Source organism: Mobula hypostoma, chromosome 21, assembly GCF_963921235.1.
Source record: "Mobula hypostoma chromosome 21, sMobHyp1.1, whole genome shotgun sequence".
Taxonomy (NCBI): Eukaryota; Metazoa; Chordata; class Chondrichthyes; order Myliobatiformes; family Myliobatidae; genus Mobula; species Mobula hypostoma.
In genome coordinates, this window is record NC_086117.1 from 2,313,497 (window position 1) to 2,339,527 (window position 26,031).

At 44.3% G+C, this 26,031-nt stretch overlaps 1 protein-coding gene across 8 annotated transcripts in view; it reads left to right on the forward strand.

The window, feature by feature from the left end:
* Window positions 1-26,031, forward strand: part of rgs3a (regulator of G protein signaling 3a) — a 283,964-nt gene that overhangs the window by 116,590 nt on the left and 141,343 nt on the right. For all 8 annotated transcript variants that reach the window (XM_063073265.1, XM_063073271.1, XM_063073270.1 and 5 more), the window contains one exon: window positions 20,225-20,336. In XM_063073265.1, coding sequence (XP_062929335.1) covers window positions 20,225-20,336 — 112 coding nt within the window. The remainder of the gene's footprint in view (window positions 1-20,224; window positions 20,337-26,031) is intronic.

Here is a 26,031-nt window from a genome sequence, read left to right on the forward strand (position 1 = left end):
GGAACCTTCATTGCTTTTTTGCATCAATTTTTTTGTTCATTCTGGTAGCCTTGAGCTGAACACCCTGAAACTGGAGGACCAGTGGGACACTTTTAGTCTGACCTCTGCCCTTTGACCAGTTTGTCATGGGTGACCCTAGCCAGAGTCAAAGAATGAATCTCTGACTCAGCCAACATCTCTCTCTGGTCGTTGAGGCAGGAAAGCCTCCAAACCCAAGTTCTCATAAATCTTTCCTTCACTCTTTGCAACTTGATGGCGTCTTTCCTAGAACAGGGTGAAAAAAAACTAAACACGATACCCCATTGTGGTCTCACCTCACCAAGCTTCCGACAATGGAGTGACCAGGACCGTCTGCAATACTCCAGAGTTTTACCAAACTGCAACAACATAACTTCCCGATTTTGAGGTCAATGCCTCGACTAATGCCCCAAGCCTGTCATATGACCTCTTAACCACCCTATCTTGTACAGCTGCAATATAACATCTCAACTTCAATATTCTTTCAATAGGTACATTTAATGTCTGCAATATACATCCTGAAATGCTTTTTCTTTGCAAACATCCACGAAAACAGAGGAGTGCGCCAAAGAATGAATGACAGTTAAATGTTAGAACCCCAAAGCCCCCCCCAAATCCCCCCTCCCATGCAGAAGCAGCAGCAAGCAATAGCCCCTCCCCTACCAGCGTAAAAGCAACTGCACCCTTCACTGGGGATTCAAGCGTGCAGCAAAGCATCAGTAAAGACACAGACTTGCAGTACCCCAAAGACTACTTGTTCACCCAGTATTCGACATACCACAGGCTCTCTCTCTCTCTCTCCCCCTAATAAGGGAAAAAGAGATGATCCCGTTTCACAGCGAGAGGGGAGACGTAACAAAGCATCTCATTGATTTATGGTGTTAAAAGTCTGTTGTGTCGTTTTTTCTGAGCTCTGTGCCCAAAGAATTCGGGTCTCTGGGCACGCAGCCAGCAGCCAGCTCGCTGCCTACGATCTTCCGACTCCCATGACACACCGATTTCCTGCAGACGCACTGACCTCGAGTCCGCCTGCCTCCAGAGCCACGAAAATCCAACGCCCTGAAGATGCACTGGTCTTCCTGGACACATCCTTGGCATATCGAAAAGCAGCCGGTCGTGAGGCCCCAAGAGCGGGTCCCATTTCCGGAAAGAACCGGAGTCAGCACGTAATTCCAGCTCAGGTTCTTCAAAAGAACCTTGAAAAGGGGAAAAATAGAGATATTAAAGACAGAACTAGAGCTGTTTCTGAAGATGCAAACAAAGGAGTCACCGTTAGGCACCATCGTCCTCCTAAGCTCCGCCCAAGATATATTTGCAATGACTGATGAAAGCTAATGTACCAGAAGACACAGTCCCCACCCAGTCTGGCTGTGAAACCACTTAAACATGGAACAGTAAACCATAGGAACAGACCCTTTGGCCTATGATGCCAAACCAAAGGGTTGATATTGGACCACTGGAAAATGATGCTGGTGAGGTAGTAATAACCATATAACCATATAACAATTACAGCACGGAAACAGGCCATCTCGGCCCTTCTAGTGCCGAACTCTTACTCTCACCTAGTCCCATCGACCTGCACTCAGCCCATAACCATCCATTCCTTTCCTGTCCATACAGCTGTCCAGTTTAACTTTAAACGACAACATCGAACCTGCCTCAACCACTTCTGCTGGAAGCTCGTTCCACACAGCTACCACTCTCTGAGTAAAGAAATTCCCCCTCATGTTACCCCTAAACTTTTGCCCTTTAACTCTCAACTCATGTCCTCTTGTTTGAATCTCCCCCATTCTCAATGAAAAAAGCCTATCCACGTCAACTCTATCTATCCCCCTCATAATTTAAAATACCTCTATCAAGTCCCCCCTCTACCTTCTACGCTCCAAAGAATAAAGACCCAACTTGTTCAACCTTTCTCTGTAACTTAGGTGATGAAACCCAGGTAACATTCTAGTAAATCTTCTCTGTACTCTTTCTATTTTGTTGATACCTTTCCTATAATTCGGTGACCAAAACTGAACACAATACTCCAAATTTGACCTCACCAATGCCTTGTACAATCTCAACATTACATCTCAACTATACTCAATGCTCTGATTTATAAAGGCCAGCATGCCAAAAGCTTTCTTCACCACCCTATCCACATGAGATTCATAGAAACATAGAAAATAGGTGCAGAAGTAGGCCATTCAGCCCTTCGAGCCTGCACCGCCATTCAGTATGATCATGGCTGATCATCCAACTCAGAACCCTGTACCTACCTTCTCTCCATACCCCCTGATCCCTTTAGTCACAAGGGCCACATCTAACTCCCTCTTAAATATAGCCAATGAACTGGCCTCAACTGTTCCCTGTGGTAGAGAATTCCACAGATTCACCACTCTCTGTGTGAAGAAGTTTTTCCTCATCTCGGTCCTAAAAGGCTTCCCTTTTATCCTTAAACTGTGACCCCTCGTTCTGGACTTCCCCAACATCGAGAACAATCTTCCTGCATCTAGCCTGTCCAATCCCTTTAGAATTTTATACATTTCCACCTTCAGGGAACTATGCACCGTTATTCCTAGATCCCTCTGTTCTACTGCATTCTTCAATGCCCTATCATTTACCATGTATGTACTATTTTGATTAGTCCTACCAAAATCTAGCACCTCACATTTATCAGCATTAAACTCCATCTGCCATCTTTCAGCCCACTCTTCTAACTGGCCTAAATCTCTCTGCAAGCTTTGAAAACCTACTTTATTATCCACAACTCCACCTATCTTAGTATCATCTAATGGGGGACAAAGAAATGGCAGATGAACTTAATGGGTACTTTGCATCAGTCTTCTCAGTGGAAGACACTAGCAGTGTGCCAGAGGTCCGTGAGTGTCAGGGAGCAGGAGTGAGCGCCATTGCTATTACAAAGGAAAAAGTGTGAGGCAAACTCAAAGGTCTGAAGGTGGATAAGTCACTGGACCAGATGGACTACATCCCAGTGTCCTGAGAGAGGTTGCGGAAGAGATAACAGATGCATTGGTCATGGTCTTTCATGAATCACTTGATTCTAGCATGGTCCTGGAGGACTGGAAGATTGCAAATGTCACTCCACTCATTAAGAAGGGAGGAAGGCATAAGAAAGGAAATTATAGGCCAGTTAATCTAACCTCAGTGGTTGGGAAAGTGTTGGAGTCTATTATTAAGAATGAGGACTTCGGGTACTTGGAGACTAATGATAAGATAAGTCAAAGTCAGCATGGTTTCTGTAAAGGGAAATCCTGCCTGACAAATCTGTTAGAGTTCTTCAGGGAAGTAACAAGCAGGGTGGACAAAGGAGGGGCAGTGAATATCATTTATTTGGATTTTCAGAAGGCATTTGATAAGGTGCCACACATGAGGCTGCTTAACAAGATAAAATCCTGTGGCGTTACAGGAAAGATACTGGCATGGATAGAGGACCGGCTGACAGGCAGGAGACAGTAAGTGGGAATAAAGGGGGCCTTTTCTGGTTGGCTGCCAGTGACTAGTGGTGTTCCTCAGGGGTCAGTATTGGGACCACTACTTTTCACATTGTTTGTCAATGATTCAGATAATGGAATTGATGGCTTTGTTGGAAAGTTTGCAGATGATATGAAGGTAGGTGGAGGGGTAGGTAGTGCTGAGGAAGCAACAGATGGAATACAGTGTTGGGAAATGTATGAAAAAGCATTTTGGTAAAAGGAACAACAGTGCGAACTATCATCTAAATAGGAAGAAGGTTCAAACATTAGAGGTACAGAGGGACTTGGGAGTCCTCGAATAAGATGCCCAGAAGGTTAATTTACAGGTTCAGTCTGTGGTAAGGAAGGGAAATGCAAAGTTGACATTTATTTCACGGGGAATAGAATATAAAAGCAAGGAGATAATGCTGAGCCTTTATAAGACAATAGTCAGTTGACACGTGGAGTACTGTCAACAGTTTTGGCCCCAAATCTCAGAAAGGATGTGTTGTTGTTGGGGAGAGTTCAGAGAATTGTTCATGGGGATGATTCCAGGAATGAAGGCATTAACATATGAGGAACATTTGGAAGCCTTGGGCCTGTACTCACTGGAATTTAGAAGAATGCCGGGGCATCTCCTTGAAACCTCTCAGATGTTGAAAGGACTAGATAGGATGGACAGGGAGAAGATGTTTGCTCTTATGAGGGTGTCCAGAGGCAACAGCCTCAAAACTGAAGGGCGACCTTTTAGAACGGCAGTAAGGAGGAATTTTTTTTTTAATAGTCAGAGAGTAGTGAATGTGTGGAATGCTCTGCCACAGACTGTGGTGGAGGCCAAGTCCGTGGGTATATTTCAGGCGGAAGCTGATAGTTTCCTAATCAGTCAGGACGTCGAAGGATATGGTGAAATACAGGTGTACGGGGTTGAGTGGGATCCAGGATCAGCCAGGATGGAATAGCGGAGCAGACTCGATGGGCTGAATGGCCTAATTTGGTTTCCATGTCTTATAGTCTTATGGTCTAAATGAAATATCTCTGCCTGCACATATCATCCAAACTACTTTCACAGTTTTCCTTTTGCATATTAATTGTCATTTTGCACTTGGCTTTGTGGAATGCACGAAGAGGGGCAGATGGTGTTGAGGAAGCGTAGAGTCTGCAGAAGGACTTGGACAGTTTAGGAAAATGAGCAAGTGGCTGATGCAGTAGTGTATAAGGAAGTGTATGACCATGACCTTCGTAGAAGGAAAAAAGGTGCAGACTATTTTGTAAATGGGGAGAAATTTTAAAAATCTGAGGTACAAAGGGACTTGGGAGTCCTCGTGCATGATTCCCAAAGGTTAACTTGCCTTGATGAGGACGGCCAATGCAACGTTGGCATTCATTTCGAGAGGACTGGATTATAACAGCAAGGATGTAGCGCTGAGGCTTTATAAAGCAGATTTCGGGTTAAAGTATGAGGAGCGTCTGATGGCTCTGGGCCTGTGTCGCTGGTGTGGGGGAGGGAGGAGGGCATTGAACCCTGTTGAATATTGAAAGACCTAGGTAGAGAAGATGTTGAGAGGGTCTCTGGGACCAAGGATGCAGCCTCAGAATAGAGGGCCGTCCATTTAGATCAGAGATGAGGAGGAATTTCTTTAGCTAAAGGGTGGTGAATATGTGGCATTCATTGCCACAGGCGGCTGTGGAGGCCAAGTCAATGGATATATTTAAGGGAGAGGTTGATAGGTTCTTCATTAGTCAGGGCATCAAAGGTTATGGGGAGAAGTCAGGAGAATGGGATTCAGAGAGATAATAATTCAGCCATGATGGAAGGGTGGAACAAATTCAATGGGCCAAATGGCCTAATTCTGCTCTTATGTCCTATGCTTATTCAGTCCTTGTCAGTGTTTAGTTTGTCATTGACTCTGTTGTATTTCTTTGTTCCACTGTGAATGCCTTAAAGAAAATTAATCTCGTGGTTCTATTTGGTGACATATACTGTACATACTTTGATAATAAATTTACTTGGTACTTTGATCCCTATCCCTCCGCTCCCATATTTTATCCCAGAAATATGGGTACAAAATGAAGCTCCAGGTAAGAAACGTACTTGCACTGAAAATCGGCATCTTGGGGATCTGGAAGCAGTGGGAAGAGCTGGTGACTTGGATTTGACACCACTCCGTAATGCTGCGTAATATGGTCTGTTTCATGTTCCAGAACATTCCCTAATTTATTGAAACAAGAAAGTTCAGTTCAGTTCCTTCCAAATGTTAAAATAACGGCAAAAATGCTTTTATCTCAAAATGCTACCAAAGCTCAGCAGAAAACAATCCTTTCAACATTACGCTGTGCTGAGACATGTTGTAACAAATACAAACGTGTTTGAACTGCATGTTCCTAACGCTGCCTTCCACCAGTTCTAATCTTGTTTTCTTATTGAGAATTGGGTTTATATTTGGAAGTTTCAATGCACAGATAATCAGAAACTGGGCAGAGGATTTTGCCTGGAATCTGCTTTTGCCAAGAAATCAGTGTCTGTAAAAACAAAATACAACATTCCAACATGATAAATCCCATATTAATAAATGCATATTTTCTGTTGTAAAGCAAATATATGAATTCAAGCTTTCAGAATTCCAGATTGTTTAATGTCATTTCCTGTTCACAAGTGTAAAGGAGAACAAAATAACCGTTACTCTGGCTCTGGTGAAGCACAAAAAACACGATGAAATAAACAACACAATAAAAATAAAAGCCACAATAAATATAAATATGATAGCTTATAGACATCGATTGATTGTATGTCCATACGGTGACGTTGGGCACAGGAGTGTCTGTGCATAAGGTGACTCTGACAGGAAATGATAAAGTAGCGGTGTTTGGGGGTGTGGAGGGGTGGGTTAGTGGGTGGAGGTGTTGATCAGCCTTACTGCTTGGGGAGAGTAACTGTTTTTGAGTCTGGTGCTCCTGGTGTGGATGCTACGTAGCCTCCTCCCTGATGGGAGTGGGACAAACAATCCATGAGCAGGGAGGGTGGAATCCTTTATGTAATATGTATCGAGCCAGATGGATTTTTCATTTCATGCTGTGGAGGTTTGACATTCACAGAAGATGCTTGCTTGTTTCAGAATTATTAAGCACAAGTACGACATGTCTGAGAATATTTTAATTCGAATGAGCCGCTATAATGATGATACATACCTTAGTGTAGAAACTGAAGATGCGCGTGCCCGAAGAGATCAGTGTTTCTCAGTTGAAAGCTCACAACACATGTGGCCACAGGTTGAGATGTTTTGGGACTGTGTTGTGCACTGGACAGAGTAAATAACTGATCAACCTTTTGGGTTGTGACGCTTCATGAAGTTGCTGATGAAGGGTTTCAGTTTGAAATATCAACTGTTTATTCCCCTCCATTGATGCTGCCTGACCTGCTGTGTTCCTCCAGCATTTTGTGTGTGTTTCTCTGGATCTTCCAGCATCTGCAGAATCCCTTATGTTTCTACTGATATATCTGTTTGCTTGAACTGTCTCAGTGATTAGAACAATAATTTGTACAGTTAGCCGGCAGAGGCACAGAATTTAAAGTTAAAGTCTGTCCCGAGCCTTGTGGCCCATCAGGCTGATGCTTATGTCGGTTTCTGTGGTATGAAGCGACTGACAGTACAAGACTCCGCCCCACCCCGACAGGACGCCAGTCTATCGCGAGGTTAACCCCAGCATTTGCTGGTACCTATTTTCAGCTGGGTGGACTGGAGCAGTGTGTGGTTAAGTGCCTTGCTCAAAGACACAACATGCTGCCTTGGCCGAGACTCGAACCCAGAGACACAGAGTGTATAATTTGTACAGTGAGACGACAGAGTTATGGGATATCGGTGTATAATTTGTACAGTTAGACGACAGAGGCATGAGATACCGGTGTATAACTTGTACAGTTAGCCGGCAGAGGGACGGAATGCCGGTGTATAATTTGTACAGTTAGCCGGCAGAGGGACGGGATAACGGTGTATAATTTGTACAGTTAGCCGGCAGAGGGACAGGATAACGGTGTATAATTTGTACAGTTAGACGACAGAGGGACGGGATAACAGTGTATAATTTGTACAGTTAGACGACAGAGGGACGGGATAACAGTGTATAATTTGTACAGTTAGCCGGCAGAGGGACGGGATAACGGTGTATAATTTGTACAGTTAGACGACAGAGGGACGGGATACCGCTGTATAATTTGTACAGTTAGCCGGCAGAGGGACGGGATAACGGTGTATAATTTTTACAGTTAGCCGGCAGAGGGACGGGATAACGGTGTATAATTTGTACAGTTAGACGACAGAGGGACGGGATAACGGTGTATAATTTGTACAGTTAGCCGGCAGAGGGACGGGATAACGGTGTATAATTTGTACAGTTAGACGACAGAGGGACGGGATAACGGTGTATAATTTGTACAGTTAGACGACAGAGGGACGGGATAACGGTGTATAATTTGTACAGTTAGCCGTCAGAGGGACGGGATAACGGTGTATAATTTGTACAGTTAGACGACAGAGGGACGGGATAACGGTGTATAATTTGTACAGTTAGCCGTCAGAGGGACGGGATAACGGTGTATAATTTGTACAGTTAGACGACAGAGGGACGGGATAACGGTGTATAATTTGTACAGTTAGCCGTCAGAGGGACGGGATAACGGTGTATAATTTGTACAGTTAGACGACAGAGGGACGGGATAACGGTGTATAATTTGTACAGTTAGCCGTCAGAGGGACGGGATAACGGTGTATAATTTGTACAGTTAGCCGTCAGAGGGACGGGATAACGGTGTATAATTTGTACAGTTAGCCGTCAGAGGGACGGGATAACGGTGTATAATTTGTACAGTTAGCCGGCAGAGGGACGGGATAACGGTGTATAATTTGTACAGTTAGACGACAGAGGGACAGGATAACGGTGTATAATTTGTACAGTTAGACGACAGAGGGACAGGATAACGGTGTATAATTTGTACAGTTAGACGACAGAGGAACGGGATAACGGTGTATAATTTGTACAGTTAGATGACAGAGGCACGAGATACCGGTGTATAATTTGTACAGTTAGACAACAGAGGGATGGGATAACGGTGTATAATATTACAGTTAGCCGGAAGAGACACAGAATGCCGGTGCAGAGGCACGGAAAACGGTGTATATTTCGGCAGCACTTGCTATGTTCTGAGTGTGTAGTAGCCTGAGGGCCACTAAACAGGATGAGTGACTGTCTCTGCACCTCAATAGGGTGGTCAGAGGTAAACTAACTTTTTAAAAACCTGAAGGTATAAAAACAGAAAACGCTGGAAACTTTGGAGAGGATGTTGCTGGGACTTGAGTACCTAATGTTTACAGGTCTGGGAGTCTGGGCCAAAGACTGGAGATTGGAGACTCGATGTCTGGGAGTCTGGGCCAGAGACTGGAGATTGGAGACTTGATTTCTGGGAGTCTGGGCCAGAGACTGGAGGTTGGAGACTCAATGTCTTGGAGTCTGGGCCAGGGACTGGAGATTGGAGACTCAATATCTGTGGGTCTGGGCCAGAGACTGGAGATTGGAGACTTGATGTCTGGGAGTTTGGGCCAGAGACTGGAGATTGGAGACTCGATGTCTGGGAGTCTGGGCCAGAGACTGGAGATTGGAGACACAATGTCTGGGAATCTGGGCCAGAGTCTGGAGACTGGAGATTCGATGTCTGGGAATCTGGGCCAGAGTCTGGAGACTGGAGGCTCAATGTCTACAGGTCTGGTAGTTGTTATTATTATGCTGTGTACTGATGAGCATTATGTGGGCATGTTATGTTGCCATCGGAATGTGTGGTGACATTTGCAGGCTGTCCTAAGCATATCCTTGTGTGTTGTGGGTTCCTTATGGTTGCCATGGGGGTGAACTCCCACTACCATTAAATGCTCCCAATAGCATGTGTCTCAAATAGTTTCTGATACCCAAGTCTAACTCCTGGCCTTCACATGTGTCTTAACTACTAAGCCCAGTTAAGAACCGTTTCTACTGAGAGGAGAAGGAGCAAAGGCAAGTTTTGGCGCCTTAAAACCAGTCGCATCAGGCAGATGGGGCTCATCGATTACGGTTGGCAGCTCATCTAGCAGAAGGGAAACTCGGATCTCAAACCTCCACTGCCTTGAGGCTATACCAGCTCATGGGGAAAGCTTGGGGAGTAAACCCTGAGGAAAAATCGTAAGCAGGAGTCCCTGAGTCTGTCCTGTGTTGAGTTCAACGATAACTGGCAACTCCTGAGATCCCCACCACTGGTGCCAAACTGTATTGGACTCTGCCATTCCCTGGGATTCATCAGCTGCACGACGAGGCAAAGCCTGCAGCGTGGGCAGCAGCTTGCTCTCTGTATCGTACTGCCCTGGCTTACAAATCCATTTCAGCGAGGATGCAGCACCCATGGTCAACTCTAACTCTCCAGTTATTAGTGCAAATGGCATACTTCACTGTCGTATGTCGTTTGCATTAACAATCAACCCGCCCAATGTGAAAAATAAATGGTATGCGATAACATCTGAAAGTCAGAAGTGCCTTCAGTATTCACAAACCACCCAGATAGAACAGAGTGCATAACACAACCTCCCAGTGATTCTATTACCATTCTGTGCAGCAACCATCCCAGCACAGCAGTCAATTCTGAAATGAACACTGAGCCTTCCTGTAAAGATGACTGTGATGCAGTCCTTCAGCTTCAAAGTTTTACTCACCGTTCATTGATGGAGAGGGTGGAATGCTGAGGTGACTCTTTGTTCAGCATTTCCTGTGACCTGAGAAAGTTCATCCACCAGCCGGTTTATCAGAGTATCTCCGTTTGAGATTCTTTCATTTTTGGGATCCTTCAGTCTACAAATTAACTACTCTGTCTGCTCCTGACAAAGCTGATTACCATTTGAAATGTCACTCGGTTGTGAAAACTTGTGGTCTCAGCATGGGTCCGATTTGTTCAAATCTGGCTCATCCTCTTAAATTGAATTTCTAACATTAGTGGTGACCGTGAAATCATTCTTTTTAATTAAGTTTCATCTCACTTTCTAAAGGTGGTTTTAATTTATTTTGAGTTCTTGAAAAACTTTCAAACAATAACTCTCCTTGCTTCAAAACCTTTTAAACCCCAAACATTGAAGACGCAGTCAACGTTTCTGGAATAGCTTCTTCTCCTGTGCCATCAGATTTCTGAATGGACAATGAGGCCATGTGCACTATCTCACTATCTGTTCTGGTCTCTTTTTACACTAACCACTTAATTTTATATATTTTTTTCTTATTGTAATTTATAATATTTTATTATTGTGTATTTCAATGTACTGCTGCCCCAAAACAACAAATTTCACAGACATATGCCAGTTTCTGATTCAGATCGTTAAGTATGTTTAAGGTGGAGGTAGATAAATAATTGAAGGATGGCGAAATAGAGGTTATGAGGAACAGGTACAAAGGAGAAATTGAGGCCAGCACAGATCAGCCAGGAATGCACTGAAGGGTTGAATAGCCACCTCATGTTCCTGTTATCTTGTGTTTATGTGCAATGGCACAGAGCTTGCAAGCTATGGGAATGATGGTTGGAAGCTTCTGATTTGATGGAGACAGATGTGAGAGTACGGAGGAACATCTGGAAAACTTCTGAAATGGCCGCTTCGCTGCCGCTGCTACTGTGTGGTAACCGGAATCTCCGGAGCAGCAGGCCCGAATCCTCGGCTTTGCTTGTTTCAGCAGCTGGGGCGAGGTCAAAGGCGCTCGGGAGGCTGTATCGGAGGGGCTGGTTGGAGGCTCGAAGTTTCGGAGGGACAGACTCAGTGTCGGCTGTGGTTGGCTGCTTCCAAGGCATCGGCAAGTTGACAGTGCCTAGAGGTTTATGGCAGGGAGTTTCTCCCTTTTGCCGCCAGCTATCGGGAACTCGGGAGTCGATCGACTCGGGGACTTTGAGACTTTTTTTTACCATGCCCCATGGTTTGTTCTTCATCAAATTATGGTATTGCTTTGCACTGCTGTAACTATATGTTATAATTATGTGGTTCTGTCAGGGGTAGTCTTTGGTTTCTCCTGTTTTCTGTGATATCACTCCGGAGAAACATTGTATCATTTCTTCATACATGTGTGCATTTCTAAATGACAATAAAAGAGGACTGAGTGTTCTCATAATCTAAAAAAAACGGTCAGGGCTGAAGGGTGTGGTTGAAATTACTCCAGGCTGCAAGGTTTTGCATTGGCTTCAAATGCATCATTAAGCCACATCTTTGGCCAATAGGATCAGGCAGAATAATAGGTTGGCACAGACTAGATGAGCTGAAGGGCCTGTTTCTGTGTTGTTGTGTTTTCCTTCTCCAAATAATTGGCAAGTATGAACAAAATATTGTGTGCAGTTTGTTCATGTATGTGACAACATCCTCAATGGACGTTAGGAATAATATACTCCAATGCTGAAAATAGAAAGCTTCTGTTAGCTGATTAAATTCAAACAGATCTTTTTTTAACATGCCATCAAGTGGTTTTTAAATTACTGTCATTGGCAGCTTCCCAAAGAAATGATTAATAAAAAAGTTTTTTAATCATATATTATATCCCTGGCTAACTTTATTTATGTCACCTTAAAAAATACTTTGCATTGTGGAGTGAATTGTCCACATCCACCCAGTGGCCACTTTATTAGGTACACATGTACAGCAGCTCGTTAATGCAAATATCTCATCAGTCAATCATGTAGCAGCAACTCAATGCATAAGAGCAAGCAGACATGATCAAGAGGTTCAGTTGTTGTTTAGAGCAGACACCAGAATGGGGAAGAAACGTGATGTAAGTGCAATGAACCAGAATTGATTAGAGAGCTTAAAGTAAAAAGACCCTCATAGGAAGGTGATCATGATATGGTTGAATTCACCCTGAAATTTGAGGAGAGGCTAAAGTCAGATGTATTAGTATTACAGTGGAGTAAAAGGAATTACAGAGGCACAAGAAAGGAGATGGTCAAAGTTGATTGGAAAAAACATTGGCAGGGATGATGGCAGAGCAGGAGTGGCTGGAATTTCTGGAAGTAATTCAGAAGGCACAGGAAATATACATCCCAAACAGGAAGAAGTATTCTGAAGAAAAGATGACACAACCGTGGCTAATGAGAAGTCAAAGCCAACATAAAGCCAAAGAGAAAACATATAATAGAGTAAAATTAGTGGGGAGCTTTTAAAAACCAACAGAAGGCAACTAAAAAAGTCATTAAGAGGATAAATATAGAACAGGAAAGTAAGCTAGCCAATAATATTAAAGTGGATACCAAAGTTTCTTCAGATACATAAAATATGAAAGAGAAGCGATTGTGGATATTGGACCACTGGAAAACGATGCTGAAGAGGTCGTAATGAGGGACAACAAAATGGGAGATGAACTGAATAAGTATTCTGCATCAGTCTTCAAGGCAGAAGACACTAGCATGAAAGTTCCAGGTGTCAGGGGTTACCATAACTATACAGCAGGCTCTTGGGAAACTGAAAGGTCTGAAGGTGTACACCCAGGAGTTCTGAAAGAGCTGGCTGAAGACCTCATGGAGGCATTAGTAGTGATCTTTCAGGAATCACTGGATTCTGGGATGCAAATGTCACTCCACTCTTCAAGAAGGAAAGAGGCGGAAGAATGGAAACTATAGGCCACTTAGTCTGACCTCAGTGGTTGGGAAGATGTTGGAGTCGATTATTAAGGATAAGGTCTCTGGGTACTAGGAGGTACACGATAAAATAGACCAGAGTCAGCATGGTTTCCTCAAGGGAAAATCTTGCCGGACAAATCTGGTAGAATTCTTTGAAGAAATAACAGGATTCACAAAGGAAAATCGGTTGATGTTGTGTACTTGGATTTTCAGAAGGCCTTTGACAAGGTGCCACACATGAGGCTGCTTAACAGCTGCTGCTTTACCCATGGTATTACAGGAAAGATTCTAGCATGAATAAAGCGGTGGCTGATTGGCAGGAGGCAGAGAGTGGGAATAAAGGGAGCCTTTTCTGACTGGCTGCCAGTGACTAGTGGTGTTCCACAAAAGTCTGTGACGGGACTGATTCTTTTTATGTTGTATGTCAATGATTTGGATGGTGACATTGATGGTTTTTTTGCAAAGTTTGCCAATAATATGAAGAAAGGTGGAGGGGCAGGTAATTTTGAGTAAGTAGAGAGGCTACAGAAGGACTTGGACAGATTAGGAGAACGGGCAAAGAAATGGCAGATGGAATACAGTGTCAGGAAGTGTATGGTCATGCACTTTTGGTAGAAGAAATGAAAGAGTTGATTATTTTCTAAATGGAGAGAAAATACAAAAACTGAGGTGCAAAGGGAGTTGGGAGTCCTTGTGCAGGATTCCTTGAAGGTTAATGTGCAGCTTGAGTCTGTGGTGAGGAAGGCAAATGCAATGTTAGCATTCATTTCAAAAGGACTAGAATATAAAAGCAAGGAAGTAATGTTGTGACTTTACAAAGCACTGGTGAGGCCTCACTTGGAGTTTTGTGAGCAGTTTTGGGACCCTTATCTTAGAAAGGATGTGCTGACACTGGAGAGGGTTCAAAGGAGGTTCACAAAAATGATTCCAGGATTGATGGCTCTGTGTCTGTATTTGCTGGAATTCAGAAGAATGATGGGTGACCTCATTGAACTTATTGAATAGTGGAAGGCCTTCATAGACTGGATGTGGAGAGGATGTTTCTTATGGTGGGAGAGTCTAAGACCAGAGGACACAGACTCAGAATAGAGCAGTGTCCTTTTAGTACAGAGATGGGGAAGAATTTCTTCAGCCAGATTTGTGAATCTGTGGAATTCTTTTCCATAGGTGGCTGTGGAGGCCAAGTCTTTATGTATATTTAAGGCAGAGGTTGATAGATTCATGATCGGTCAGGGCATGAAGGGATAGAGGGAGAAGGCAGGAGATTGCAGCGGAAAGGAAAATTGGATCAGCCATGCTGAAATGGGTGAGGACACTCGACAGGCCAAATGGCCAAATTCTGCTGCAATATGGTCTACGTGACTTTGTCTGTGGGATGACTGTTGGTGCCAGAATGGGTGGTTTGAGTATCTCGGAAACTGCCGATCTCCTGGGATTTACTTGCATAATGGTCTCTAGAGCTTACAGAAAACAGTGCGAAAACCAAAGTAAAAACATCCAGTGAGTGGCAGTTCTGTTGGCAAAGTACCTTGTTAGTGGGAGAAGTCAGAGGAAATGCCCAGACAGGTTCAAGCTGATAGGAAGGTGACAGTAAATCAAATAACCACACGTTACAGCAGTGGTACACAGAGCAGAGAGCATGTCTGAACGCACAACGTATTGAACCTTGAAGCAGATGGGCTACAGCAGCAGAAGAGGAGGTACTGATAAAGTCACCACTGAGTGTATTCAGTAAGGTAACATGGTATAGGTATCTCTAAATCTACACAAGTCAAAGAAAAATTTATTATCATAGTATGTATATGTCACCATATATTACCTTGAGGTTCATTTTCTTGCAGGCGTTCATAGGAAAATTAAATAAAAGCTACAATAGAATTTATAAACAAAGATTAACAATCAACCAATGGGTAGAAGAAGGGAAATTGTGCACATAAAATAAACACAGAGAACATGAGTTGTTGGGTCTTTACATTGTGGAATCAGTTCAGTGTTGAGGAGAGTGAAGTTGTCCACACTGGTTCTGCAGCCTGGTGACCGTGGGGTAATAGCTGGTCCTGAACCTGATGGTGAGGGTCTTTATGCTCCCATGCCTCCTGCTCAATGGTTGCAGTAAGAAGAGAGCGTGGCCTGGATGGTGGGGGGGTCATTGGTGATGGATGCTGCTTTCTTGTGTAGCACCCTATGTAGATGTGCTCAATGAGGGAGGGGTGGCTTTATCTCTGATGGACTGGGCTGTACCCATCACTTCTGTGGCCTGTTCTGCCCTGAGCATTGGTGTTTCCAGTCCAGATCGTGATGCAGCCAGTCAGGATACTCTCCACTGCGCATCAATAGATCACCAGTGAGAGACCATCTGGTAGTGACTCCGAATCAGGGATATGTCATGAAATTTGTTGCAGTACTACATTGAAATACATAATAAGAAGCTGTTGCTGAATCACTGAGTGTGTGTCTTCAGGCTCCTGTACCTCCTCCTTGCTGGTAGCAATGAGAAGAGAGCACGTCCTGGGTGATGGAGGTCCTTGCTGATGAATGCAACCATTTTTGAGGTTTACCTTTGGAAGGTGCCTTGATGGTGGGAGGCTGGTGTCCATGATGGAGCTGGCTCAACTTACAACTCCTGTCCCATCACTCTCTATTCCTCAATCTTTCAGGTACTTGTGTTTCTCCAAGTTAAACATACCCAACAATCCAATTGACTGGCTCAGAGGATGCAGCCAATTGAATGTTTTTTTTTATTAAAGAGAAACTTCTTCAGTCAGAAGGTGGTGAGATTGTGGAATGAGTTGCCAGCAAAGTGGTGCATGTGAGTTTGATTTGAGTGTTTTAGAGCAGTTTGGATAGGCACATGAATGATAGGGGTATGGAGGGCTATGGTCCCAGTGCAGGTCAATGAGAGTAGGCAGTTTACATGGTTTTGGCATGGACTAGATAGGATGAAAGGCTTGTTTCTGTGCCGTACTTTTCTATGACTCTAAGACTCTTCATGAGACAGGAGGAAGGGAAATTCCTCTAATTGCCACCAGGGTCTTTGGGCATTTGGTGTCTGCTGTATTCAATCTCTACTCCAAGTCCATCCAGAGCTGGACAATAAATTCCCACCTAGTTTACCCTGCTAGGTTAATCAATTTTTAATAACCATATCTTTGGTGAGTTGCCAATTACTGTCACTGTACGGTTTGAGTGATATGTAAGTGAGAGCTAACTTTGATGTGGAATTTTCATTGCAGTCTCTTCATCTCTGAGAAAAGCCATCAAGTGTTACAGACTACTGGGTAGCTCTTCTCCAGGATCAATATTGTCTGATAATGTCTGGACGAGGAGACAGGCTAATAAATCTCACATAGCAAACCATTAAGAATTCAGGTCGCCAGAGATCCTTACCTGGGTTAAGTACTGTGCATTGGTTCCCTCTTTATAAGACCATAGATTTAAGGTTTAGCCCATTTGGCCCATCAGGTCTGCTCCACCATCCCATCATGGCTGACTTACTCTCTTCCTTAACCGCTTCTCCCTGTAGCCTTTGACACTCCTACTAATGAAGAACCTAACAACCTCTGCTTTAAATATACCCAATGGCTTAGCCTCCACAATTGTCTCCGGCAAAGAATTCCACAGATACACCACCACCTGGCTGAAGAAATTCCTCCTCATCTCTGTTCTCAAAGGATGTCCTTGTATTCCGAGGTTTTGCCCTCTGGGACTCTCCCACTATCGGAAACATCCTCTCCACATCCACACTCTCAAGGCCTTTCAATACTTGACAGGTTTTCAATGAGATTCCACCTCCTTCCCCCTCATTTTTCTAAACTCCAGTGAGTACAGACCCAGAGCCATCAAACACTTCTCATACATTGTATGTGTGTGTGCGTGTGCGTGTGCGTGTGTGCGTGTGTGCGTGTGTGCGTGTGTGCGTGTGTGTGCGTGCGTGTGTGTGCGTGCGTGTGTGTGCGTGTGTGTGTGTATGCATGTGTGTGTGTGCACATGTGTGTGTTTGTGTGTGTGTGTGTGTGTTTGTGTGTGCGTGTGTGTGTTTGTGTGCGTGTGTGTGTGCGTGTGTGTGTGTTTGTGTGTGTGTGTGTTTGTGTGTGTGTGTGTTTGTGTGTGTGCGCGTGTGTGTGTTTGTGTGTGTGTGTTTGTGTGTGTACGTGCGTGTGTGTGCATGTGTGTGCGTGCGTGCATGTGTGCATGTGTGTGTTTGTGCATGCATGTGTATGTGTGTGTGTGCATATGTGTGTGTGTGTGTTTGTGTGTGTTTGTGCGTGTTTGTGTTTGTGTGGGTGTGTTTTGTGTGAATCTATGTAGGTGTATGTATGTGCTTGTATGTGATTGTTCACATGAGGTACTACATCTGTTTAATATCTCATTGTATTGTGTCTCTGACTGAATTTTGCTTTGATAGGAAGTTCTCTCAGTCTCTTTCCTTTTTACTGTTCAGTAAATTCCAAACCAGGGTCCTGAGATCTGTAGTTTCGGTAATGTGATAAAGTACAATCATGATTTAATGTTTCTATGATCTAACAGAAAAGGAGAATTTATTCAGCTTTATTTCCACTCCGCTATATGTTTTAAATGATGCCAGAAGATCATGTTAAAATTCCCTTGCATCTTAACCTTTTCAAAGGCAGAGCAGGTTGACAGCAGGCTGTCTTTATTTCCGTGGGTTTTCTGAATGTTACAGTGCAGAAGAAGGTGGTTTGGTCCTCTGGATCACTGCCAGCCATTTGAAAGAGCAATGTTTCTCATCACATTCCTGTCCCTTTGTATAGCTCTGTGACATTTTCCTTCAAGTATCTGGGTAGGATTGGAAACTGACTTATTGCACTAAACTATGAAGAAAAATGTTGCAGATCATCTGAATCTGATAAAATTCAGTTGCTGCAGTTTGTTTCTGTTGCCAGAAATATGAAAGTCTTGTACATACGAGGGATTTGTGTGTCTGACTTGACAGGATGCGTCTATTTTGCCAAGGCATCCATTCTTCCAACAGCATGGGCATAAATATTCCTCTGTAGGCTCCCTGCTGCTTCTCCTGTAGCCTTCCTGGTGCCTCAGCTGATTGTCTGAATCTGAAATCATAACCATATGTGCTATTTGAACACTGTGCTGTGTGTTGTGTGTTGTGTACTGTTGGTAGTGTGTTTTGCACCTTGGCCCTAGCGGATCACTGTTTCATTGGGCTATATTCATGTATGGTTGAACGATAATTAAACTTGAAGTTTGAACTTGTAAAACCTCCTCTCATAGCTGGGGCCACAGAAATCTGTTAACACTGAGGTATAAGACACTTCCTGAATAAATTGATGTTATTGCTCGATAATCTGTAGAAACGGCCTGCTGAGGGTGGAGTTGCTGCCTCGGCTCCGGTAGCCTCGGTTTGATCCTGACCTTTGTCCTCCCTGTGTGGAGTCAGCATGGCTTTCTCCTGTCAACAGCCGTCATGGTGGTGCAGTGGTTAGTCAGGCGCTGCTACAGCTCACAAGTCGGAGATTGGAGTTCAATCCCGGCCTCCTCTGTTAGGAGTTTGTACGTCCTCCTCGTGACCGCAAGGGTTTCCTCCGGGTGCTCTGCTTTCCTCCCACAGTCCAAAGACATACAGGTTAGTCGGTGAATTGGTCACTGTAAATTGTCCTGTGATTAGGCGAGGGTTAAATTTGGGGTTGCAGATAACAATTTTACACTCTGATCCAACAGGACTCAGAAAGCAGATAATGCGGTTGTGTTGGGTTTGCAGTTTGTGAGAAATTTACTTCCTATGAGCAAGTTGGCTGTTATGTTGGCCACATTACAAGTATCTACACTTGAAAAGCTCTTTGAGATGATCCTTTAAGCCCACTTCAAGCTTTCAGTCACCTGCTCTAAATTCACTCACATCACTCGGTGACTGTTCTGTTGTAAAACATCCTTCACAACATCTTGGGATAAGACCATAAGATATCAGAGCATAATTAGACCTTCCAGCCCATCAAATTTGCTCCATTCAATCGTGTCTGATTTATTATCTCTCTCAACCCCAATCTCCTGCCTTCTTCCCATAACCTTTGATACCCTTGCTAATCAAGAACCTATCAATCTCTGCTTTAAATATACTCAACGACTTGACCTCCACAGCCACCTGTGGCAATGAAATCCACAGATTCACCTCCCTCTGGCTAAAAAACCTCCTCCTCATCCCTGTTCTCAATAGACATCCCTCTGTCCTGAGGCTGCACCCACTAGTCCTAGACTCATCCACTATAGGAAACGTCCTCTGCACATCCACTCTAACTAGGCCTTCCAATATTCGATATGGTTGTTTATTGAAAGCTGTGCAAAGATGCAAGTAATTGTTCAGAATGGATTAGTTTTAAGCCAAAGTTATGTGGATTGTGCAGCAAAATGTCATTAAGGTGGGCATTCATTCAGGGTTTTCACAAACAGCTAGCAAATGGGAAGGATCTGAAGATCCATTCCTGCTCCTAATTCTCACACTGTGCTGATAACATCATCAACAATTAGTTCCTTTCTGTTTGCAGAACAAGTGGCATAATGGTTAGTGCTATGTTATGTTCAGTTCAGGGTATCAGATCTGGAGTTCATTCCCGTTATCCTCTGTAAGGAACTGCACATTCACCCTGTACTGCATGGGTGTCCCCAGGGTGCTGCAGTTTTCTCCCACAGTCCAAAGATGTACAGGTTGATAGATTTAGTCATTGTGTTTAGGCTAGGGTTAAATAGGGGGTTGCTGGGCAGCGTGGCTCGAAGGGCCGGAAGGGCCTGCCCCCTCGCTATATCTCTAAATAAATCAATCAATAAATGTAACAGCATTTTGTAATTGGAGCAAAAGTAAACACTGTTAATTCTTTCCTAATTTTATTGAAGTAATTTTGTGTTTCGCTTTTGGTAATATTTGATTAAACCCAGATTGTGTGCACTCTCTGTCTTCCAGGTGAAGAATGGAAAGAGGTTAAGTTGTACCAGGCACTTTGACTGTTGATTGAACAGGAGTGCTATGCTTTCTAGCATTTAGCCCAGCTAATTTTGTTTGTTTGTTTGACCATCATTATCCGTACACACACTGAAGTGCTGTTTGTCTTGCTCCATGGTATAGGTTTGCATTTTCATCTACACGGATGTGCTGTTGCTCACCAAGGAGGACAGTCAGGGACATTGCAGTGTGTTACAGAACCCGCTGTTCTTCCACAGCATGGAGTTAGAGGAAGGTGAGTGTGCTGAGATCCTGAACTCGAGAGTCTCTGCAGATGCTGAAAACCCAGTGTAACACATAACGTAATGCTAGAGGAACCCAGCTGATCAGGGAGCATCTAGAGCAGCGGTTAGCCCATCACCTTACAACGCCAGTGACCGGTGTTTAGTTCTCACCGCTGTCTGCATGTTCTCCTCATGACCACATGAGTTTCCTCCAAGTGCTTCGTTTCCTCCCACACGGTTTGTTAATTGATCACATGGGTTTAATTGACAATAGACAATAGGTGCAGGAGTGGGCCATTCGGCCCTTCGAGCCAGCACCGACATTCACTGTGATCATGGCTGATCATCCACTATCAGTATCCAGTTCCTGCCTTATCCCCATAACCTTTGATTCTGCTAATCTTTAAGAGCTCTATCCATCTCTTTCTTGAAAGCATCCAGACACTTGGCCTCCACAGCCTTCTTGGGCAGAGCATTCCATATATCCACCACTCTCTGGGTGAAAAAGTTTTTCCTCAACTCCGTTCTAAATGGCCTACCCCTAATTCTTAAACTGTGGCCTCTGGTTCTGGACTCACCCATCAGCGGGAACATGCTTCCTGCCTCCAGCGTGTCCAATCCCTTAATAATCTTATATGTTTCAATAAGATCCCCTTTCAGCCTTCTAAATTTCAGAGTATACAAGCCCAGTCGCTCCAATCTTTCGACATATGACAGCCCTGTCATCCCGGGAATTAACCTGTGGCGGGTGGCGGGCAGGGTCTCATTGGACTGGAAGGGCCTAAGTCTCTAAATTTAAAAAAAGATTAGGTCAAGCAACTCTGGAGAGGAATAAACAGTCAATGCTTCAGACCGAGAACCTTCATCGGGACTGGGAGGGGGCAGAAGACAGAATAGGAAGGTAGGAGAAAGAGACAAGCTGGGAGGTGATAGGTGAAGTCAGGAGGGTAGGGAATGAAGAGACAAGCTGGCAGGTGATAGGTGGAAGAGGTAAAGAGCTGAAGAGAGAATCTGATAGAAGAGGAGAGTGCACCAGGGGAGAAAGGGAAGGAGGAGGGACACCAGGGGGAGGGGGGAGAAATCAATGTTCATGCCATCAGGTTAGAGGCTACCCAGAGTGCATACCTGTAAGTGGCCTCATCGTAGAGGAGGCCATGGATTGACATGTTCGAATGGGACAGGGAGTGGAATTAAAACAGGCGGCCACCAGGAAATCCTTCCTGTTGTGCGTGGAGCGAAGACATGTGAGGAGTAGACCAGACTTGTCAGCTTGTTTACAAAAGCAACAAATAATCCTTTATGTACTGGGATTCTGGTCACTTACCTGCAGGAAAGATATAAATAAGATTGACAGAGTACAGAGAAAATTTATAAGGATATTGCCAGGACTGGAGGACCTGAATTATTGGGAAAGACGGAATAGGTTAGGACTTTATTTCCAGGAGCATAGGAGAACGAGGGAAAATTTGATAGAGGTATACAAAATTATGAGAGGTATAGACAGGGTAAATTCAAGCAGGCTATTTTCCACTGAGGTTGGGTGAGGCTAGAACTAGAGGTCATGGGTTAAGGGTGAAAGGTGAAATGTTTAAGGAGAACATGAAGGGACTTCTTCAGTCAGAGAGTGTAGAATGAGCTGCCAGCGCAAGTGGTGGATTCAGGTTTGATTGTAATATTAAAGAGAATTTTGAGAGGTATATGGATAGGAGGGGTACAGAGGGCGATTATCTGGGTGCAGGCTGATGGAACTAAGCTAGTTAATATTCAGCATGGACTAGATGGGCTGAAGGGTCTGTTCCTTTGCTGTCATGTTCTTTGACTCCAGATCCTGCTTATTTTCTTCCCATGTCTGGCAATATTATAACTAATATTTCAATATTCAATTTAATCTGTGATGTCCTGGAAGCCAATAATTTTATTATTGTCCATGCTGATATAAACATCTTAAATCAAATTTTATAAAACGAAGCTTCCGGAGTAATAAAACAAATGCAGTAACGGAGTGCTCGACCTCTGGAGAAAGATGTGCTTAGAACTTCATGGAGCCCTCGTTAAGCCCGTTGGTTCGTTCGTGTACGGCGCGCTGATCTAATTACTTTGTGTACATGAATATCTGCTGCTGCACCTCATAGAAAGATGTGAAAGTCTACCGAGTTTCCGACACATCCTCTGAATTATTCCAGCATTGAAAGATTTCAATTGGATGGGATTAGAATCTGTGGATAATTCTTGCATTAGAATGTAACCTTTTCCAAATCAGGCTAATCAAATAGCTCTTTGACAAGGCCAGGCCTACTCTGAGTTTATTTAATCAAGGAAGGCATCACAATTAATTACCTCATACATGTTATTGCAGTCAGTAAACAGACAGAATGAGACCGGGCCACCACTTTGCAGAGTACCTTCACTCCATTCGCCACAGTTATCTGCATCTGGCAGTGGCTAGCCATATTTGTTCAGGTGTACAGAGTGGGACAGTCCCCCGGCCCAATGAGCCTCACTGTCCAGCAACCCGCCTACTTTAACCCCAGCCTAGTCACTGGGAAATTTACAATGACCAATTAACCTACTAACCAGTACGTTGTTCCCCATGCACGTGGGAAGGATGGTACACATTTCTTACAGGGGATTCCGGAATTGAACTCTGAACTCCCACCCTCCAAGCTGTAATAGCGTCACACCAAGCAATAGCTACTGTGGGACCCACACCGACCTGTCTGTCCACGACCTCCTCCACTGTCAGGGTGAGACTGATCACAAACCAGAGGAATAACTCATCTTACTCTAGCTATGTAACTACAACCCAATGGCATGAGCACTGAATTCTCCAATTTATGGTAGACCTCTCTCCCTCTGTCTCATTTCACCCCTCCTCTGTAGGGATACAGCTCAGTAACAGGCCCTTTCAATCCAACTAGACCTCGGCAGGGTAGGCAGTAGGTGGGCACCGTGGTGACGTAGTGGTAGCACGACGCAAATACAGCTCGGGCATTCTGAAGTTCTGAGTTCAACCCCAGCGTTCTCTGTAAGGAGTCTCTGTGCGTCCTCCCTGAACGCCCTGCTTTCCTTCCACAATCCAAAGACATTCCAGATACATGAATTGGTCACTGTAAATTGTCCCATGATTAGGTTAGGATTAATCAGGGCTGTGAGATTGCTGGGCAGCCCAGCTGGAAGGGTCTCTTCCACGCTATATCAGAATGAATAAATAAATTCTCACGGCCCAATTAAACCCTTGTAATCTACTCATCCGTATGCCTTTGGAATGTGGAAGGAAACCCACGCGGTCACGGGGAGAACGTGCAAACCTTTCACAGACTGCAGCAGGAACTGAACCCGGGTCGCTAGCACTGTCATTGGATTATGCTAACTGTTACGCTACCGTGCCACTTTGATATGTCATATCTACTCAGTTATACACATAGATCCTGCCTGTAGATCATTGGTATCGATTGTGCAAAACTGAGTATAGATCCTATCATACCGGTTCTGCTTGCTTCCTGTTAGCCAATCCTCATCCACGTCAGTTGATTACCCTCCAGTGGTGTATGCTTCAACTCTGTTTACAGAGGGTAAACAATGCCAGGCTGGGAGGGTGTGATCTGTGCCCTATTTCTCTTCACTTACACCAGTGATCTACAGACAGGCTCAGTGTATCGAATACTGAGTATGTATTGAGTTGTGTGGGGACCTTACTGCACATACATATTCACTGGTTTGTCCATATCTATTTCCAGCTGGTACAAAAGGGTGATGTTTTGGATACTACACAAGGTTATGAAAATTGACAGGGGATCTTGATCGGATAGGTATATGGGCTGGGGATTGGCAAATGGCTTTCTATCCTGATAAATGTGAGCTATTGTGTGGAGATCAAACTAGGATAGGACTTGTGTATTTATGTATATTTAAGCCAAAGGATAGATTCTTGATTGGTTCAGACATGACAGGATAGGGGAGGGAGCAGGAGATTGAGGAAAATTGGATCAGCCATGATGAAATGGCAGAGCAGTCTCGATGGGCCAAATAGCCTAATTCTGCTCCTATATCTATGGTCTTGTACAATGAAGGGTGGGGCTTTGGGGAGTGTTGTGGAACAGAGGGACCAAGGAGTGCAAGTGCATAGTTTGTTGAAAGCAGCTAAGAAAGGGAAGATGGCATTTGACCCGCTGGCCTTCCTCAGTCAGGGCATTGAGTGAAAGGAGTAGGGGAGCAACGTTGCAGTTATATAAGATGATAGTGATGTCATACTTGGAGTACTGCTTACGATTTTGGTCAACTTACAGGAAAGATGTTACAAAACTAGAAAGAGTGCACAGAAGGTTTACTAGGATGTTTCCAGGACTTGGTGGGGTGGGGAGGGGTGGTCAAGGAGAGGCCAAGTGGTTAAGGCGTCAGTCTAGTGATCTGAAGGTCACTAGTTCAAGCCTCAGCTGAGGCAGCGTGTTGTGTCCTTGAACAAGGCACTTAAACACACATTGCTCTGCGACGACACCGGTGCCAAGCTGTATCAGCACTAGTGCCCTTCCCTTGGACAACATCGGTGGCGTGGAGAGGGGAGACTTGCAGCATGGGCATCTGCTGGTCTTCCATACAACCTTGCCCAGTCCTGCGCCCCAGAAACCTTCCAAGGTGCAAATCCATGGTCTCACGAGACTAACGGATGCCTATAAGGAGAATGTGGACAAGGTGAGGTTGTGTGGACGAGGACTTTATCCCCTCAACATAGGAGAATGTGGACAAGGAGAGGCCGTGTGGACGAGGACTTTGTTTCCTGCAACATAGGAGAATGTGGACAAGGAGAGGCCGTGTGGACGAGGACTTCGTTTCCTGCAACATAGGAGAATGAAGGCTGACATGATAAGACAATAAGAGCAGAATTAGGCCATTCAGCCAACCGCATCTGCTCCGCCATTTCATCATGGTTGATCCAATTTCCCTCTCAACACCATTTTCCTGCTTTCTCTCCATAACCTTTCATGCCCTGACTGATTAGGAAACTGTCAACTTCCACCTTAAGTATACCCATTCACTTGGCCTCCACAGCTGCCTGTCGCAACAAATTCCACTGATTCACCACCTTCAGTCTGAAGAAATTCTTCCTCATCTCCATTTTAAATGGACCTGAGGCTGTGCCCTCTGGTCCTACAGTCCCCCCACTTGTACAAGAATCATCCTCTCCACATCCATTCTATCTAGGCCTTTCAACATTCGATAGGTTTCAATGAGATCCCTCCTTGTTCTTCTAAATTCCAGTGAGTACAGGCCTTGAGCCATCAAATGCTCCTCATATGATAACCTATACATTCCCAAAATCATTCTCATGAACCTCCTCTGAACCCTCTCTAATGTCAGCACATCCTTTCTTGGATAAGGGGCCCAAAACTGCTCACAGTACTCCAAGTGATGATGCACTAGTGTCTTATAAAGCCTTAACATTACATCTTCCTTTTATATTCTAGTTCTCTCAAAATTAATGTTAATATTGCAGTTTGCCTTCCTCATCACTAACTCAACCTTTAGGGAAATCTGCAGAAGGACTCACAAATCTCTTTGCATCTTGGATTTTTTAATTTTCTGCCCATTTAGAAAATAGTGTATGCTTTTGTTCTTTCTACCGAAGTGTATGACCATACACTTCACGACACTGTATTCCATCAGTCGCTTCTTTGCCCATTCTCCTGTTCTGTCTGAGTCCTTCTGCTA